The sequence below is a fragment of the Eptatretus burgeri genome, chromosome 9, assembly GCF_056783735.1.
Source record: "Eptatretus burgeri isolate ZD-2024b chromosome 9, Ebu_testis_v1, whole genome shotgun sequence".
Lineage (NCBI taxonomy): Eukaryota > Metazoa > Chordata > Myxini > Myxiniformes > Myxinidae > Eptatretus > Eptatretus burgeri.
This window is the reverse complement of record NC_140969.1, coordinates 34,992,639-35,013,014: the sequence shown is the minus strand read 5'-3', so window position 1 is coordinate 35,013,014 and position 20,376 is coordinate 34,992,639. Positions and strand designations below refer to the sequence as shown.

Genomic DNA, 20,376 nt, shown 5'->3' with positions numbered 1-20,376 from the left:
GATATACACCGTGCTGAGTGCACCACCAATAAAGTTGGGGATGTCGAAACTTCTTATGACTTTGCCTGATCTGTCCACTCCCTCTAGTTGGCATGCTGCAATCACTCAAACGAGAGAACAGTTATGACTAAAGTTCTTCTCGCACGCCGATCTGCTCATGAGTAAGCTACCTGTGCGTTTCCACGAGCTGTGGAGTATTGCATTGACCATGAGATCCAGAAAGCTGATGCTGACCAAACAAATACCTTGCATGATCTGTCCACTTGGCTTCAAACAAAGTCGCACACCAAGCGTATGTCCAACTCTGTTGCAGTCCTCCACAAGGAAGAGACCCTGAAGCTCAAAAAGAAAGAGCAATGCTCGACACTCAAGGATGAGCAACCAATATCGGTAGACCACACCAATGAGTCTACACTGACCAATTTAGGTTCATGCCCCCCTCAACCTGTCCATTACCTTCAAAGGTGAAGTCCAAGCCAAAACCATATTTCCCTTCCTGCAATTTTACTGAACATGATCTTGATGCACGTGCTGAGTTCTGTAAGCCCTCATCGGAATTGATCATCACATGGTGATCGGATGAAAAAAAAAGAACATTTTTTGAATGTAAATTTGTGAAAATACAATGTTTATACTACAAGGATTTAAATTTATACAAATTACATCCCATTCCACCCTCTTCATCCACATCCAAATCACAACTCCCTTCTCCCTTCTCCCTTCTCCCTTCTCCCTTCTCCCTTCTCCCTTCTCCCTTCTCCCTTCTCCCTTCTCCCTTCTCCCTTCTCCCTTCTCCCTTCTCCCTTCTCCCTTCTCCCTTCTCCCTTCTCCCTTCTCCCTTCTCCCTTCTCCCTTCTCCCTTCTCCCTTCTCCCTTCTCCCTTCTCCCTTCTCCCTTCTCCCTTCTCCCTTCATCCCAACCCGTTCAAACTGGCTACAATGATCCTGTTCTCATCTTCGAGTCCTTCGATTTTGCAAGTAATAAAAGTCGACCAACCAATATACTTGCAAATCTTTGATTTTGCAAGAAACAAACACACAAACAGACACACAAATAGCCACACAAACAAACACACAAGCAAACACACAAATAGCCACACAAGCAAACACACAAATAGCCACACAAACAAACACAAGCAAACACACAAACAGCCACACAAGCAAACACACAAATAGCCACACAAACAGCCACACAAACAAACACAGAAACAAACACAAACAGCCACACAAGCAAACACACAAACAATCACAAACAAACACACAAGCAAACACACAAACAAACACAAGCAAACACACAAATAGCCACACAAACAGCCACACAAACAAACACAGAAACAAACACACAAACAAACACACAAGCAAACACACAAACAAACACACAAACAAACACACAAACAAACACACAAGCAAACACACAAACAAACACACAAGCAAACACAAACAAACACACAAACAGCCACACAAACAAACACACAAACAAACACACAAACAGCCACACAAACAAACACACAAACAATCACAAACAAACACACAAACAATCACAAACAAACACACAAACAGCCACACAAACAAACACACAAACAGCCACACAAACAAACACAGAAACAAACACAAACAGCCACACAAGCAAACACACAAACAAACACACAAACAGCCACACAAACAAACACACAAGCAAACACACAAATAGCCACACAAACAAACACACAAACAGCCACACAAACAAACACACAAACAATCACAAACAAACACACAAACAATCACAAACAAACACACAAACACACACACAAACAAACACACAAACAGCCACACAAACAAACACACAAACAGCCACACAAACAAACACACAAACAAACACACAAACAAACACACAAACAGCCACACAAACAAACACACAAACAGCCACACAAACAAACACACAAACAGCCACACAAACAAACACACAAACAAACACACAAACAATCACAAACAAACACACAAACAAACACAGGTCCTGAATTGCAATGAGGATATACTTAAATTATCATTATTATTATTATTATTATTATTATTATTATTATTATTATTAATTATATTAATACGTTTCATGTATTTTATGATCAACTTTTAATCGAAGTTGCAAGTTCCGGTTCAGATTCCCTCGAAGGAAGTGTTGATGTTTTTGTTGATAGATATGTTGTGTTGTTTAATGTTTTAATCGTTGTGTTTGGAAGTGTTTGTGATTTACAGTTAAAATGCCATTTTGTATTCACCATCTCCATCATTGCTTTTGTTAACCATCAAATGCAAACCGAATCCCCCTTTTTCTCCCCCACATTCTGCACCCTATCGATCCTCACATGCTCACTTTCTCTTGCTCGTTTTTCTTTTCTATTTGTTTGAAGACCGCTTGGATTGTGAGGTGGTTCATTTGTCATGGGTGACTGGACGAGTCCACGAGGTCGCCTTGCATTTCTTGCCATTGCCATCGTGTTTTCCGCTCACCTCCGCTGCCTGGCGCAGGATTTGGAACACAGCACGACATCTCTCCGTGGCTGGTGGTGGGGACCCAGAGACTCGATGTCCAACTGGGCGAGGCATCAACCTGTCCCTGATGTATACGAGGCTGTGGAAGTACCCAGAGTCAGGACGGGAACAATGGAAACGTCGGATGAAGGCTGGGTCTCATGGCCAGTCACACCACCCCCTCAAAGTAACTCTGATATCCAACAAACTAATCGGGCCTATTCGACATCTGCAGAGCTTCAAACTCCAACAACACATGATCTCGAGAGCATCGACGAGCTTGCAGAAGAAGTGATTGCTATGTGGCCAACATTATCGTTTGTGACCACGACTACAGAACGTGAAGTTGATGAAAACTATGCCTCAGCTGAATTACAAGGAAAGACAACAAACATCATACAGCTTTCAACATTGCAAGATGAAACGAGCGTGAAACCCACAACAAAGAATGCTGATTTATCAACCTCGAATGACCAATCAGACATGGAAGGAAATTCACTCGGTTGGACTCTTCATAATACTTCCAGGTTTTTACTCACGAGTAGCACGGATACTCCATTCGCGAAGGACCTCAGGACGAATACTCCACAGCCAATGATGTCAACACAAGACTCGGAGGACCGAGACCATTTTTGGACCAGTGGAGACTTGTGGGCCGGTCAAACAACTTCGTTCAGAGAGAGAGGCCATGACCTGTCCAAAGATTTAGCACATGATGTATACCAGAGTGAGGGTTCAAGAAGTACCACAGTCGATCTGTCTTTTCCAAGTGTGCCTCCAATATTTACCACCCAAAGAAACATTGAACAAATGAGCGGAGCAACGGTGCCGCAGCTCGCTGAAAATGCAGAGCAAGAGCTATTCGCCGCAACAAATAGTCCAAACATTGATCTTTCACTCCTCACACCAACCACATTTGATACCACAGAGACTGAGGTAGCTCATGTGAAAAACATAGAAGAATCTTCCATCACCTCCGTGACATTGTCGGAACCCCGTAGTGTGTCAGTTGCAACATCACAGCCACCATGGTGGTGGTGGTGGTGGCAAAAAGAAGAGGCTCGAAGGCTAGAACAATCGTCTTCAGCTACCCCCTCAGAGACCTCATCATTTGGGGAGGGTGTGGAGCAGCTGCCAAGTCCTGATGAGGCCAAATTCTCCCATAACACACACGCAGCTGCGAGCACAATGATCCTGGCCCTTGCATCAGAAATCCCAGCTGAGGTTGATTTGAAGACCAACCATATGCTTCCCTCGACGCCTCCATTACAAGGGGCGCATGGGCAAGAAGAGGCATCGGGAGATGCTTTCGAAGCTCAAATCGTTGCATTTGACCCCAATCATGATCCCACCTTTGAAAACATAGAAACCGTCACTGCTTCTCCTTCAAACATCATGTATGACTGGAGGCAGACCTCAAAGGTGCCTGACGGATCGAGTGGTGGCAAAGTGGACTCGGACACCTCAACTGCTGCATCTGACCTGACGTCGACCACGGGAAGTCCTCCAACTCGGTCAATATCGGCTCAACCACAAACCTCCCAGACAGAGCTGCCAGCCTTTTTGGGATCCAGTGTCACTTCTACAAGGCCCACCGGTAAGCAACTTGGCTAACTTGAGTACTTGTGACATTCCATGTGTGATCAAAATGAACCTTGTCTTATTGAATCGTCGTCTTTGATTGTCAACTTGAAAAGGTCTGTTGAATGTCAAGTTTTAAAGCCCAGGCAACTTAACGAGTCACCAAATTAACTTGGAAAGTCACCAAGTTAAAACTCAGGATCGGAATACAATCGGATCATTCACACTTGTTATGAGAATACAGTTGTCGATCAATATGGACAACTATGAAAATAAACTAGTGGTAACTTTCCGAGTCACCTCTCCTCAAATTCTTCTGAAATATGTGAACAAAACTCAGTAAAACTGAGTTGCTCCTCACTTATCACAACCATCCAAGCTAAAGGTCCAGGTTATCAAGACCACCTCCCACCCGCTCTCCTCCAATTGCCCCTCGCAACCCATCCCAGCTGTTCTCAACTGCAAATCTGTTTCCCAACCAGGCGGTAATCATTGAAAGTCACGGATCGTGTTATATTGTGTCGCCATAAATTACCTGCGGCCGCAATTATGTGCCAGAGGCAAATGGGAGTTCACTGTGGCCTTTTCAAAGGCTAATGAGCTCGACTTTTGGAGTTCCTGCTGCGACCATCACTCTATTCTTCAGGGCAATGACTTGGTGGACCATTTTAGTGTAGCTTGGAGCCAGTAAGTGGCATCACTCATCAAGGCCATCTGCATTCTCGAGTGGAATATACGTACTTGGTGATAATGGAGATGAAACAAATGGTGAGCACTCGAGATCAATAAAGGACGACAACCGAACCAGGTATATATATATATATATATATATATATATATATATATATATATATATATATATATATATATATATATATATATATATATGTGTATATATATATGTCAACCTTGACCCACGCAGGCAGGTGTGCTGGTACATATTGAGTATGGCTGTGGGTATAGCTCAGAGACCAGACATAAAGTCAAGGGAAACTCCAGGAAAATGGAAGGAAAACATACGCCATTCAGCCAAGTCCCCGATCCTAGAGAAGGAGGTTCCTTGGAGGGGTTTGATGTCCTGTCCATTCAGTGTGACCGCATGGCAGGTCCATTTTAGGATGGGTGGGACGGAATTGAGGGCTCGGCGCCTAAAGCCACACGGCACTGAACGCTCTCTGTTTGAGACACAGTGACCTTGAGAAGGACATGGCACAGCTAAGCAACAGCCCTTTGAGGCTACATAAACGGGCCGGTCTCTCAGAGCTGCCACGTCCGAGGTGTTGCAAGAATATATACATATTTTGCTCCGCTCGGCTGTCAAAGTGGGCGGTTCGTCATTTCCCCTCCGAAATCAAACGAACAAGCTGTTATGAATCGCTGGAACAAGGACAGCCTTTCACATCAGGGATAGTTTGTGGGCACAACCAGGCAAGGTCTTCTGAGGCAAACACAGTTGGCTGACAGAAGAAGGGGAGGTTTCTAAACAAACCCGTTCACAGAGCATCCAAAGGAGGACGTGGTGGGGGAAGCGAGTGCCGTGCGGCCTTGGCATGGATTGGCGGGGTCCCAGGTGGTGTGCCACATGGCACTGCGTCCCAAACCCACCCACTTGCGATGCCCGATGAATGATGGCGACTGCTTGTACCTGGTCCTTTTGAACAAATTTGGGAGGACACAGGTGTGATTCATGTGTACCAGCTTTCTACAACACGTACAGTGAATATTTCCAGAGTACACAATTTTAAATTATTCTGGATTTATTTCGCCGAAAAATTAATCCAGGGATACACACAAGCGCGTGCAGTCAGGGAATTGGAAACCGATGATGTTTGGTGGAAGATTCTCACGTGAGGAAGGGAAAAGGGGATGGGATGTGAGGGGGAAAAGATTCCTAGTAAATCGAGGTTCCAAGTTCGAATCCCAATCCCTGTTCGGCCTCAATTCCACCTCCCTCCGCGGCTTCATTATTTCATCAAAATTGTTTGGACAGTCAGTCAATATGCAGGGTTATGAATTCACAGATGTTGATACAATTTCTAATCGGGTGTCACGAACACGGCACCAAATGTTGGTGGACATGATATGAGGGTAAATATTGCATCATTATGCCTGATGTTGGTTTAATGGTTGGGTTGGTGGGTTTTTGGGATCCTAGGATCCTGAGTTCAAATCCCACTCAGCTGTTGAATAAATACCAGGTGGGGTTGACTCTGCCTGTCATCCTTCTGAGGTTGACAAAATGAGTGCCAGCTTGCTGGTATCCTGTGTCGGAGTGGTGACCCGTCCAGGATTGTGTCCAATTGCCAAGGAGACTGCTGAGGCAGCACCAACGCTCTGCACAGAGTATGGTCCCAGTGGATGGATGGATGGATTGCACCATTCCTCATTCAGGATCTCATGTACATCTCTTGGAATACCCCAATTAAGCACATATTTAGAGACTGGCCCTCGTGCGGTGTTTTTCAACGAGTCCCAGAGTGGTTTGGTTTAATTCGGTGTTCTTGGCTGAACCACTGCAGGTTTCACTTTTGCTGTCCTCCAACCAATTTCGAACAGACACAGCCATGCACTTGTCAAGCTGATAGACATATGGGCCCTTACTGTAGTACTTCATATCAACGCCGGTATACCGTATTGCATCGTTGTTCGTCATGTCTCAGGGAGAGGTTATTATCTACTACTGGCAAAGGTACCCGGTGTTGCCAGGCAACACCGGGTCCCTCCTCACACACCTGCCTCCTTGCACCCCACCTCTTCCCTCCAGACTCCCACCCCTTCCATCCTCCACCCTTTCCATCCCTCTTACCACCCCACTCCATCCCTTGTCCTTGTTCCTCCCACCCCACTCCCTCCCTTCCACAAAGGTACCCGGCGATGCCCGGGATCTAACATACATCTATTGAACTACCACAATTAAGCACATATTTAGAGACAAACATTATATTTATCAAGCTGCAAAACATTGAACAAAATATCAACAAAACCGAACATATTATTGAAATGCTTTTGGGAAGACAATATTGAATGTTTTTCCATTAAGGGCCAGAACATGAACAATGGTTGGTGTTCCAACTCTGGAGCAGTCCATATACATATAGTGGACCATGTGAAAAAGATATTCAAAATCTGATTTGTTGTCAGACAATCGGAACGCACTCTCAAAACAACTATACAGGGACACGGATCAAAATGACTTGTTTTACAATTTTGGCAATTGAGTGGAAATTTTTCAAAGAGGAAATTATGGGAATATTTATCCTGATGAAGAAGCACTTACACGGAAGGAAGGAAGGAAGGAAGGAAGGAAGGGCACCAATAAAGGATCTTTAATGTCCACCAACCAACACTGGCAGATGGGACACCCAGTTTAACATCCCTCCGAGGGACAGCACACACATTTATGCCTCGCCCTGCCTGTGAAACACCATGATGATAGTTTATAGCTGGGTCAGGATTCAAACATAGGCTAGACAGCTTGGAGGAAAGTGTGCGTACCTCTAGGCCATCCTGCCAACCTGCTTTGTAGGATTACAGTATTGTGAATAATCTCATCCTGAGAACATTTTGAACACTTCGGATTATTTTTGAGATCACAGACTTCTTGAGCAGCAGCTTATTAAAACCCACAACAGCTGTCAAGGCTGATGGAAGAACAAATGGAAGGGGAAAGGGTGAGGAGGCAAAACCGGATCAACGGACAAAATGGAGCAAAGGGATGAAATAGTCCGAAGATGAAAAACGGATGCATCATGGGATTCATGGCACAAGGAGAGTAGTTGAGGGAACATGTAAATGGCCTCAGCAGGTGCAGTAAAACTACCATTACAAAGCATTGCGTTCATGAAGAGCCTTCATGTGCAACCACAAAAACAACAATCCCAGTGACCTCCAGGTTGGCGTGCAGTATCTTTATTCATGTTTCACCTTCCAAAGTGAAATGCAAAAGTCAAACTCGAAAGGAACTTTAACTCTGGGGCAGGGATGCAACCAACACCTGGGACTCCAGACAAGCAGGTGTTGGACCATCCGTAATGTGGAAACGCCCGAGCGTGCTTCCTCCAGGAGTGACCTTCATCGCGCGTATTCTCGGGCCACGTCCTCATGGACCAAGTGCAATGAAACACTCCCACACACACTTGAGTGGTGGCCCATTTGCGAAAATCCACGTAACCATTGCAAACTACCCCTTTTAGGTAGTGGTCTGTGGTCATGTCCTGTGGTGCTCTCTTCTCCCGGCATCCCACTTCACTTACCCACATCTTATGAGTGTATTCGATAATGTGCTCACTGGCTGAACCCTCATGACGTTCTGTTGACCAAGCCTGAAATTAAGACAAAATGGACCCACAGACGGACGGATGATTAAATAAAACCGTGAGCCCGACAGCAGCCACCCACACCTCTGGGAAATGTTCGTAGGAGTTTCCTGAAAATCCGAGATTTCTCCCTGTGATGGTCGAGTTCAGTGCAGTGAAAACATTGCATTTGCTCCTTTGGGAATCTTATGTATTATTTCCGAGTTTGTGGTTTCGTGTCGCGCTATCTTCGACTTTGTTCTGCGCTCGAGTAACGTGATATTCGGCTTACATTATCTCAAAGACCATATGAGGTGCATGGTACAAAAAAAAAGTAAATAAAATGGTTCTGAAACAGTGAAATCGTATTCCACTTACTGCATTAAAGTAAAATTACTACTGATACTCTGCATCAGTTCCTTTCTCAAACACACCCACCCCAAGATGTCGTGCAGAGCGCGGGTTATGCTAGTCGTCATTAAAGGACGAGGAAGAGAGAGAGGCAAAAGTTCCCAAAGTTTGAACACTTTCCCTTCCTTCGCACTGTGTGGTCCCAGTTTAACCATCGAAAGAAATGAAACGTTTCCAAATCAGAGCCTTCATATGCAGTTGTGATCTCTTAAGGGAGCTCATAACAGCGCCCCCTCTTCCGCCTGCAGACTCCATCACTTCCACACCCCCACAGTTCCCATGCCATGCGGGTCATGAATCATCGACATTGGAAACAAACAAATAAATAATTAATTAAACGAGCACATCTTCAGGAATCAAAATCTCTGATGTGGTCGTGCCATTTGAGCCGAATCATTCGATATATTTTATCCTTATTGTTAATTTACTGCTGGTGGTCAGTGATTTCAGGGAAATATTGATGAACTCAACAGTGACCTGGAGGCCAAATAAATTGAACTATCTCGTGCACGCGGAGTCTGACATGATCGATCTTGTTTTGCAGAAATGCGGGCGACACATGACGCGACATCTGCCATCGTCTCGTCTGCTCCAAGGGTGGCTACACAAAGACAAAGTAGTACTCTTTTGCAATCCCTTCCAACAGTATCTTCAGGAGCAGCTGCACAGGGCTCGACATCGTCATCGCGACCTCCACCACCGCTTCTCCCGATGCCAATGTCAAAGGGCAGTAAATCCGATCGAGACGTCTCGCCTCACCTTCATCGGTTTCGTGCAGCCTGTGGCCTCGCTTCCTTATTTATTCTGCTTGGTCTCTTCTCATTGGTTGGTTTGGCCCTACTTCCGGCTTCACAGCCATTTTCTAGCGGACGACACCACAGCTGTACTACTGCTACGATTGCTGCTGCGCAGGGCTTCTTGCTAAGCCTTTGTGTCGGCAGGGCCACAGGCCTTTTGTTCTCGGTGGTCGGTGCCTTTATGCCACCGGCAGCTCATCTTGCTATGCACGATGCCTGCCTTCCTTGCCTTACCTCTGCATTTGCTACTGTAGCACTGGCACTAGGATTGAGTGCAAGGTCAAAACAACCCCCACAGCAGTCACAGGGACCTACCTTGCAAGCTGCCACAGTAGCAGTGCATTTGGCTGCCATACTTGGTGTAGCACTGGCCTCAGGACTGTTGTCTTCGATCGGGCACCGGGAAGCGTCTGCCCCTCAGTTAAAAGATACAACTACAGCAACAACATCGAGGACAACAGAGGCAGTTGGGTCACACGCGGAGGAGACATCCACCCATTATACTTTACTAGCAATACGAATGCTCACTACTGTCTGGGGAATCATACTCTGTATTGCCTTCTTTCTAGCATTTCCAGTCATCATCATTGCCGCTGGCGATCGAGCCAAGGAAATGGAGAATGCCAGTCGCTGTAAAGCCAAGCTATATGGCTTGCCACGGGACAAAGGCTGTAGCGCTGCCCGAGGCCTGCAGTACGCTGGACTAATCCTGCTTGCCGCAGCGGTCTTCGGCCTCGGGTACTTTGCGCTTTTCTCGTATGCTGCACTGAGCTCGCACACGGTCGTGCCAAACCTGGATTCTGAACACGAGTTCCTATGGTTGCCCATTCAGTGTTTACTCCGCTCATTTGAACTTTTCATTGGGTTCTGCGTGTTCTTTGCAGCCCTTCAGCTGTCTCGGGTTGCCTCGCCACAGAAACCCCGAGCAATGTGGCGAAAGTTTGCCCAGAGTTTAATTCGGCACAGGAAATGTACAAATGTTCTTCCTGAGTACTCGGACTTTGGCCGCCGTTGTGCCGAGAATGCACAGAGTACACAGGCACTGGGTCATGCCGGTCAAGAGCTTGGCCCTGGTTTTGTTCATAACCACACGGAATTTGTGAAGATGGTATCTCTCCATTCCAAATCGTATTGTCAAAATGGAGCCAAAGTCAGCTCGAACACTCCGAGCAATGGAATGATTTGTGATGGAAGCCACAGTCATTGCACGACATCAATTGACAACGGCAAATTAACCATTCCGAGCAGTCCAACTTGGAAACCACGCAAGCCACCTACCTGCGAGTCCATCGTGAGTGTGCATAGCGCTCTCACCGATCCTATGTGGCCAACTTCCCATCCGCAACCACATCCTCGTCCTGAAAACGGGCAGCAACACCAACAACACAGCCCTCCATATGAAACACGTTATGAAGGGTCAACGGCCCCTGGAGGGCCTCCGGACTCATTCAAAGACGACACCTCAGAGCTGGACTATGAAAGTGATACCGGTGACTTCTCTGGTTATCCACCGAACCTCTCATGGGTGGACACCCTTCCTGCTGGATCCCATTGGCTATCTGCTGCCGACCGCTTGTGGGGAGGATGCTCACCAGATACACCCGTGTCGTTTTCATCATCCTGTCGCGTTCTGCTGCCTCCATCTCCAAAGAGACACAACACCCCGATGCAAATCTCCCAAACACCCCTCGTTAAAGTAATGAGTGAAGGAACTCCCAACAAACAGCCTGATCTGCAAAATGAATTTATGGATGTTTGCAGGCAGATCGATGAGCTGGGAGCATCCACCAACTCGCTCACCCATTAACATTGGTCAGAAATCCTTCACCTGCAATAACGAACAATGGAGATTGGGTTGTTCTCAACTCGACGGGCATCAATTTGGCGGCGTCGGTGTAACGAGCTTTATGGTCAATAAATGCAAAGCAACTTTTGGTCGCGGTTGCTTCAACATTAAGATTTTTGGTTCAATGCAAGACATCGCATCGTAAGAGGGTGGTCGCAACTGGCCACACACTTCCATCGAGGAGATATCGGCGTGCGCCGCCGGACGTGCTCTTCAGAGGGGGCGCTTCGATTCAGACTGAATGTTTCGGCTCTTTTGCGAATCCCTTGGTTTACAATAAATTGCTGAAATGTACTCCATTTGTGGATGAGCAAATGCTTTGAAACTTGAAACCTTGCGTCACATGTAAAACAAAAAATATATTGTTGCGAATTTGCGCCCGCCGGCATGCGATCGACCGCGTGTAGCCAAAAGCGGCCGCCTCGCCCACCGGAACGGACAATTCAGTCGTGACCCTCCGGGAACTACCGCCCGGAGCCAGTCACGGGTGGGGGTTTAACCTCACCACGATCGTGCCAATTGCCCACCCGTGCAGGATAGGGTTGCTCGCCAAATTCGACCGACCTAAGTACCTGCGCGAGTGGTCGACCGGGCGATCGTACCACGCCACAGGCCGACTCCGGACACGAACCGCTTAAGCGGTTTGTTTCCTTATTACAGGGATAACCGAGCGGAGTTATCGTCGGCCTTGACGGTTCCGATTAATTACCGGGCGTTTTAAACCCACTACCAATCCCTTATGTGATGCAAGATGGAGATTCAATAAAAGGAAGGAGACGAAGCAAAGCGGGAAAACAGTTCAACAAGTTAGCACATTTATTCACACACACGGAAGGCACGTATATACAGCCATACGATAATGCAACAAAAGCAAATGCAATAGAAAGAGTTACACCGAATAAAAGGGGCAATGTACAGGCCCAGACACTTAGGCAGTTCTACTTCTTGGACACGGCGCCACAGCATGCATTCAACCCGAAAGAAAGAAAGCCACCCTCATAGGCAAGGAGGCAGACAGGTCCGTAGACCAAATGTACGTGGATCCTGGAGGATCGGCCAGGTCCACGAGACCGGGAAGGTCTTACCCGCGTCCTCGTGACGCGATGGCGGGCAAGCCGCAATGTTCGCGCAGCTGCGCCCCGACTCCGTGCCCCTGGCGTGGTCGGCGAGTCCTCTCCGGCGTGCTCCGCGCGAGCGGTTTTGTTGGCACCACGTTTAGGGTGGGGGAGGAACGGGCCCCCCCCCGGCACTATCTCAGCACGGATGAGGGGGGGGGGAATTGCTGATGCTCAGGGAGAGGGGAATGGCTGGCTGGCTTGGACCCGTGACGAGACGAGTGACCCCCACACCGCAACCTCGTTGCCGACCGCCGTCTTCCCTTGACTTGAACTCAACCAGCCGCCTGCAACCGAACCACGCGAACTCCAACTCCCTCCAACTTCCCTGCAATTCCCAACTCAACTCAGCGCGAGTCGCCTTGCGCTCGCATCTTTATAGGCCTCAGGAGGAGCCTACATGCAAATATTCAGATCAAAACGCGATTGGAGGCGGGGCCACGCCACCCTCTGTTCAGCCATTGGTCGGGCAAAAAAGGGGGCGTGAAGCATTCCTGATCCGCTTTTCGGGGCGAAAGGAACGCATTCACAGCGGGTTCGGAGGCGGGGCTACACTACCCGATGCTCGGTCATTGGACGGATGAAAAGGGGGCGTGAAGCATTCCTGATCCGCTTTTTGAAGCGAAAGGAACGCACTCACAGCCCATGGCACGACGTGTGGAAGAAAGGCGGAGGTGGTGGGAGCTTGGTTGTTGGCGGGCGTCGTTTGAGAATGGTGGTGAAGCGATGTTTGCAGGATGGAGTTGTGGAGGTAAAGAGGCGAAGGTGGTGGTGTTTGAGTTGTTGGGGGATTAATGGTCGAAAATAACAATAGAGAAAGAAAAACTGGCTAACTCAAAGCGTTGCAGCCCAGATGAATCATACATATTCCCTCTATACAACGGGTTTGGGCTAACTACACATGAACTTACCGATATATCTCACCTGAGGACTCTTTATGGTGTAATGCGAATTGCCACAACCGTAACTATATATATATATATATATATATATATATATATATATATATATATATATATATATATATATATATATATATATATATATATATATATATTTTTTTTATATATGCCATGAAAATCGGTCGCCGATGCTCAAGCGTATTAGTAGTTACCTCCGTCACCGAAGATGGACGGGGTTCTGCTTTCACCCATCCGTCTGTGAGTATGATATCTCAAAAAGGTGTGGACAGATTCAGACGAAACTTGGTCGTACAGGTTGTGTGTGGAAGAAGGACGAATTGCTTCGATTTTGGTGAAGATCCGAATACTGGAATTTTTTTGTTTTAAAGTGATTCTTCAGAATTGAGAGATGGGGGCTGAAAAGGATACATAGGAGGATATTTGAAAAGTTGTGGACGGATTATGGCAAAACTCGGTGGACGAGTTGGTCAGGTGCCAACAACAAGCCGATTTGATTTTGGTTAAGGTCCTTATTTCCACCTAATGTGGCTTATACTTTCAGCAAGGTCTCACAAGCAGGAAAAAGAAAACACACAGCTGTCCTCGCATTGCCATCCATGGCAGGAAACAATGTTCAACTATTGGGATTTACATTTCATGATGCTTCTTTCGACAAACATCGACAATCACCTTCAAAACGAGAGATCAACTACCGTGAGAAAAAACCAGACGCAAGCTCAACTCCGACTGAAATCAACCATTTTCCATTTCAGTTGCCATCTCTGTTCTCTAATCCTTCATTCTCACTCAAAAAAAAACTCTTAAAAAGGTTCGAACACATCCTTCATGGTCAATTTCTCAACTCTACCTCCCTGACTAGCTCGTGTATTCTGTTGTGGTAAATTAGTTGTTTGTGTTCAACGCGGTTTGGACACTTCCTGCGGATCTACAACTCCGACGGGGAAGCTTCGATCGACCCACGTGAGTATGTACGTTAATTACCTTTTGAGTTTATACCCTAACTACAATTGGAACTTACCCGTTAGACATTTTAGATGCCCTTTAGATCTTTTAAGACCCCTTTAGACCCCCATCGACCCTGTAGAGCCTTTAGATCTCTGAAGACCCATGAGATCCTAACTACCATTGGAACATATCCTTTAGAGTTTAGACCCTTTGGATCCCTCAGGTCCTTTAAACCCTGAGACTCCTTCAGACGCACACCACACCAACGTCTATTCAATCTTCTTGCAACATTCAGACTCTACCTTTTTCAGCAAGTAATGCGCAAACTCTACCCAACCAGAGGGAGGATACTCTGCGAAATTGAAGAGAATTTGCATATTCGGTCACTGAATTGGTCCACCAATCAAAACCTCGAAGCATATTGTTTTTGATGTTAAAGGGTCAAAGGTCACGGTCACATAAAAAAAAAACAATTTTCATCCGATCGGCTTGAAATTTTAATAGCATTTGCACACTGGGTCACCGAATTGGTGCACCAAAAATCAGAACTATCAATTTTGCCAATTTGACATGTCAACGGTTTCCATGACACCAATTTCATGCCATTATCATCATATGGAACTTTTTTGTGATTTTATTATTTATATCCAAAATACCATTTCGGCTGCAATTGCAAATTTTACCAGCCAAATTTGTTATGCATCACATTCAATCAACATTTCGAAATTGCTGTTTCCATGGCAACTAGTTTTTATTTGGATTTCACAAGTATCGTGCGATGCACAATATCTTTCTTGTTTAACATTTTAAATTTAATGTCCCAGACTCTTTTCCAAAACAGTTTATTGGCGTGGGTTATACTTGGTGGTTTGCCATTGCCTTCCCAGTGTTGTTTGTCCATTGTTGTTTCATATGCAGCCCAAGGCGACTGGTTGCATCGTTTTTCTGGAAGCATGGCTGTGTCGCTGATGCATTGTCTGTTTCCAGTAAGCTGGTACTCATTCCCCCCCCCCCCCGCCGCTCGGAAAGATGAGAGGCTGAGTCAACCCACCTGGTGTTATTTCAATGGAACGACAGGATTCAAACTCGAAACCCTAAGATCTTAAGCCAGCCATCGTAAATGTTAAGCCAACACCAGGCTTTGTTTGTCCGTATTGTATCCTTTTTAAATGTGGAGTGTCAATCAAGGAAGCAGCACCTACCATTTTAAAAGTCTTTGTTATGACCCAGCCAGGGTTTGAACCACCGACCTCCCAAAATCAGAGCGGACTCTCGAACTATTACACCACCGAATAGAACATGGACAACATACAAAAATGAGAATTTCCTTTTCTAGACCCTTAGTTACTCACCCATTCCTCCTTTCATTTCTCGTGTTTGTGTAATGAGGAATGCTCCAATTCTACTCCTCCACATCCACTTTTCACATTCCCATGTCCCCTCCTGTTCCCTTCTATCCATCCCACTCCCTTTTTCTTTCTCTTCTTCCTTGCTAGCACAAAAACCAAAATCTTGTGTGAAATTTTAAAATCAGTGTTTTTTTTTTCTGCATGCATATAATAGCCTACTTTTTCACCCTGGACATGATGTTTGCAATTGTGTGCAGGAACTTGGGCTGCGGAAACGTGTGGACCAGGTTGTTAGATATGCATCAGGGTGTAGCGCATCCCTGTTTCTGCCAAATTTATTTCCTCGACTCCTCTCCCCCCTCCCAACTCCTGAATGCTTCAATTCCTAAACTATCAGCTCCTCCTCCCTCACTTATTCTGTGGGTCTTTAGTATCAGAGGGCTTCAAATTAACTTATCAGACCTCTCCATCTAAATTGCCTCCATCTCCTGCCATCTGACAGAAACCTCTCACACAGGATGTTCCCAACTCGTATCCCTCCTTCACTTCAACAAACCCAGCTTGTTACTGCATTATGTTCATAACTCCTTTCTGCAGCCGCTCTCCTCCGACCCGACACCACTCCCAACTCCCTCTCCAGGAATATTTGTGGCTTTTTGTCTATCTCTCTCTCTCTCTCTCTTTCTTTCCAAAACAACCTCTTGTTTCTCAATGTGGTCTACTATCCCACCATCTTCTATAACTTCATCTGGAAGCTTATTTCTCAAACATGGATTATCTTCTGGCAAAGAACCCCAGTTCTCCATTTATTGTCAGTGGAGATCTTAATTGCGACCACATGACTGCTGGGAGTCAGTCCTCAAACCACAGTCCAACATGCATAACAATGAAGGCCTTTTGCTAAATGGCTGAATTAATCAGGAGTCCATCTCTTCCTTCTCACATCCCCATAAATGCCAGTTAATCTTTGTTCGATTTAGTCATGCCAAACCTCTCCTCAAGCATGTGCTGCTACACTTAGCTCTTTTCATATTGGCCTTTAAAAAGCGTTTGTGTCCTTGGTTGTCGTCAGAGAGCAGCCACAGTGCTGACACGTACAGCAGCAATTCGGCAAGATAAGCTGATCCGTTCTGAAATCTATTTCCCTCACTGGTCCATTTCCCATCATCTTGTGACATCAACAAGAGATAAAGGATCCTGAGGTTGCATCGAAAGGTGTTTGGCTTTAAACCATAAGCAAAAATTTGGGAAAACTCCAGGGTATGAGATAGTAATTTATCAAATTGCATATTTACGCCAATGTTGATAACACAATCCCTGATAACATTTACTGAAAAAGAAAATACTAAGTTGCTTTATTGAATTTACAGCACAAATAAAATAAATGGCTGGTGATGATGCATTGCAAGTAGAAACTAGAAAGAGCAATCAGAGATTGCAGACCATCGCCAGAACATGTTTTGTGTGGTGTTTGTGTACTGGTGTGCTATGTAATTAATAAGAAACATAATTAGAACTGCCACTTTATTACTGCTGGCAGTAATGACCGGGTACCAAGACATCCCGCTTTGATCGGACACCTGACCCTGACCCATGAAGTTTTTCATTATTATTCAATTGAATTTAGAATGGGATTAAAATCAATTAAATTCAAATCAAATGGAAGACCAAATAGGCACAGTTCTGCATTGGAGTAATCAGAAGGAACCTGAACAAGCAAAAATCAAAGATGAAGTCAACAGGAGGAACCTGGATAGGATTCACATTTCAGTGGCGACTCCTCGACCCTCAAACCCATCCAGGCACAGCCAAGTGAGCCTTATTCAAAAGAAAAAAAAACAAAATAAAAAAATAAACCAGGTGAAAAATATTAAATAATTCTGTCTGCCAGACCATGAGTCTGATCAGGTTGAAATCTAAAACATGTATTCCCCAGCACTACTAGATCATAATTGTGAAGTTTCATGTCGATTGATTAAGCAGTTCCAGAGAAAACATGATTTAATACATTTCTTCAATCCAATATGGCTGCCAATCCAGGTGACCTAGCACTCATTCCTTAACAAACTTGGACACCCAAAGCTTGGGAAACATTTGTGTGAAGTTTCCCCTCCTTCTGTCCAGCCGTTCTGGAGAAGGTTTTTATGGGTTTTAGGGTAAATCTAATATGGCTGCCAAACCGTGACTGTGATGTCATGTGTGTGAACCTTTTGTTCCTCATGGTTAGGCGGTTATACCTGTAAAGTTTCACCTCGATCTGTTCAGCCACTTCAGAAAAGATTTTCAAAGGTTTAAAAAAAAAAAAAATGGTTGCCAAATCACGTGATCGATGACATCATCGAAATGTTTTCTGTGGACCATTGTACCCCCAGATGACCTTCAAAATTTTTCATACTGATCAGATGTAGCGTTCTACATATGTAATTATGACGGCATAACGAAGGCACCAATGACTTCACAAAAAAAAAAAATCACATTCCGCACAAGCAAATACAACCTGTCGTTGAGCTAAAGGGGGTGTTGGGGGAGGGGGGTTGACAGAGGAGGGGGAGGAGGGAAAGAGAGGAGAGAGGGATGGTGAGAGAGGAGGGGAGGAGGGAGGGTGAGAGAGGAGGGGAGGAGGGAGGGTGAGAGAGGAGGGGGAGGAGGGAGGGTGAGAGAGGAGGAAAGAGTGATGGGAAGCTAGGAAGGGGAGAAGAGCAAGGAATGGGGGAGGTGGGGAGAGCTATGCCTCACCAAATATTGCTATACTGTGGGAAGGAGGGGTGCACAGAGAGAGGAGAGGAGAGGAGAGAAAATAAAAGAAGAGAGAAAGGTGAGGGGTGGAGGTGGGGTCACTAAAGAGAATGACATGTGATGCTTAATGACCGAATACACACACACACACACACACACACACACACACACACACACACACACACACACACACACACACACACACACACACACACACACACACACACACACACACACACACACACACACACACACACACACACACACACACACACACGTCAGAACAGCTGTACACATGACACAACAAAGTTTATAATGTAATCTGTTGGCACACCTGCAAAAACTTTGATGTCCCATTTCCAGAAAATTTGTGGGAACATGAACCAAAAGTCATCACTAAAAACATGGAAGAACCTACCGTTCACATACGAACGAACTAATGATCCCATCGAGCATGAACATCGAAAACAAAGCGTTGTGACCAGATATCATACTTCGGTACAAAAAAAAGAGAACCCCCCCCCCAAAGAATACAACCGTAAAACACCTTAGACCTCAATTTTTTTTAACACCATAAACAAACTTTAGCACATCACGGGTGGTGAAGATGGTGGTTGTTTCATCGGAATTGCGTGTGTAGTTTCTGAGAAGAGAGCAAATGCATATTTTGGGGGGCAACCCCCCTCCCCACATCGACCCCCCCCCCTCGACCCCATTTTTTTCAATGTGGTGAACAAACTTCAGTACATCACGGGTGGTGAAGATGGTGATCGTTTCATCTGAATTGCGTGTGTACTTTCTGAGAAGAAAGCAAATACATATTTTGGTGGACAACCCCCCTTAAATCCCCTTGGAGCCCGAATTTGCAAATGTCATGAACAAACTTTGGTACATCATGGGTGACGAAGGTTGTATTGAAGTTTTCATCTCACCTTTTTGGATTCAGACCAGGTCACTCTACCCTGCATATGCTGCTTCTGTTCTCCCAACAATGAATGGAGGTCCTCGATGCCAGACATGAAATCAGAGCCATATCCCTCGACATATCACGTGCCTTCGATATGGTCTGGCACCCTGCCCTGCTCACCAAACTCTCTTCACATGGAATACAAGGACATCTCCACTCATGGCTGACAGACTTCCTCTCCTGTCGCAACCAACGTGTGGCCCTAAATGGAGTTCTCTCATCCCCTCTTACTCATCCTTGAGTTCCTCAAGGCAGCGTTCTGGGCCGTTCTTTTCCTGGTTTTCATCAGTGATCTCTCTGACCCTCTGGAAAATCCTCTTTATCTCATTGCTGATGACTCCACCCTCTGCCGTACCATCTGTCATCCCTCAGATCAGCAAGCAGCAGCCTCTTCACTCTCTTCAGATCTGGATAAAATCACAAGCTGGTCCAACACGTGGAACATGTCTTTCAACCCTGACAAATCTCACACTCCATGTCTCTCCGAAACGACCGTTTGGAAGTCCCCCATCTACTTTCTCAACAATCCTCTTGAAGAAATCCTTTCATTCAAGTTTCTGGTTCTCACTATCTGCCATGATCTTTCCTAGGAAAGTTACATTTCCAAGCTGGCCTCCAAAGCTAGTCGCTGACTGGGCATCCTCCATCGTACAGTCCTTCCTTGGCACACCTGAGCTCCTGACCACATACAAAGCTTTCGTCTGCAGCCTGGAGTACTGCCTTCCCCTCTGGGCTGGTGCTCCTGCCTCACATCTTTCTCAACTTCTGGCTGTGGAAACCAAGGCATTTAGGATCATTGTTATCTCCCGTGATGAGGCTGTCTTTGGGTCTCACACCGCGGGCAGGTCGGTGGTCTTTCTGTCTTCTACGGTCTCCCGTCCGGCCTCCCCCCCCCCCCTTCCCCTAT

General features: G+C 45.9%; 1 protein-coding gene across 1 annotated transcript in view; it reads left to right on the top strand.

Annotated features, from left to right (window-relative positions):
* Positions 1 to 11,795, top strand: part of LOC147019887 (uncharacterized) — a 41,771-nt gene extending 29,976 nt beyond the window's left edge. The window contains exons 2-3 of the mRNA XM_085894697.1: positions 2,384 to 4,101; positions 9,336 to 11,795. Of these exons, the coding sequence (XP_085750823.1) occupies positions 2,415 to 4,101; positions 9,336 to 11,395 (3,747 nt within the window). The 5' untranslated portion in view covers positions 2,384 to 2,414 and the 3' untranslated portion in view covers positions 11,396 to 11,795. The remainder of the gene's footprint in view (positions 1 to 2,383; positions 4,102 to 9,335) is intronic.
* The last annotated feature ends 8,581 nt before the right edge of the window (positions 11,796 to 20,376 follow it).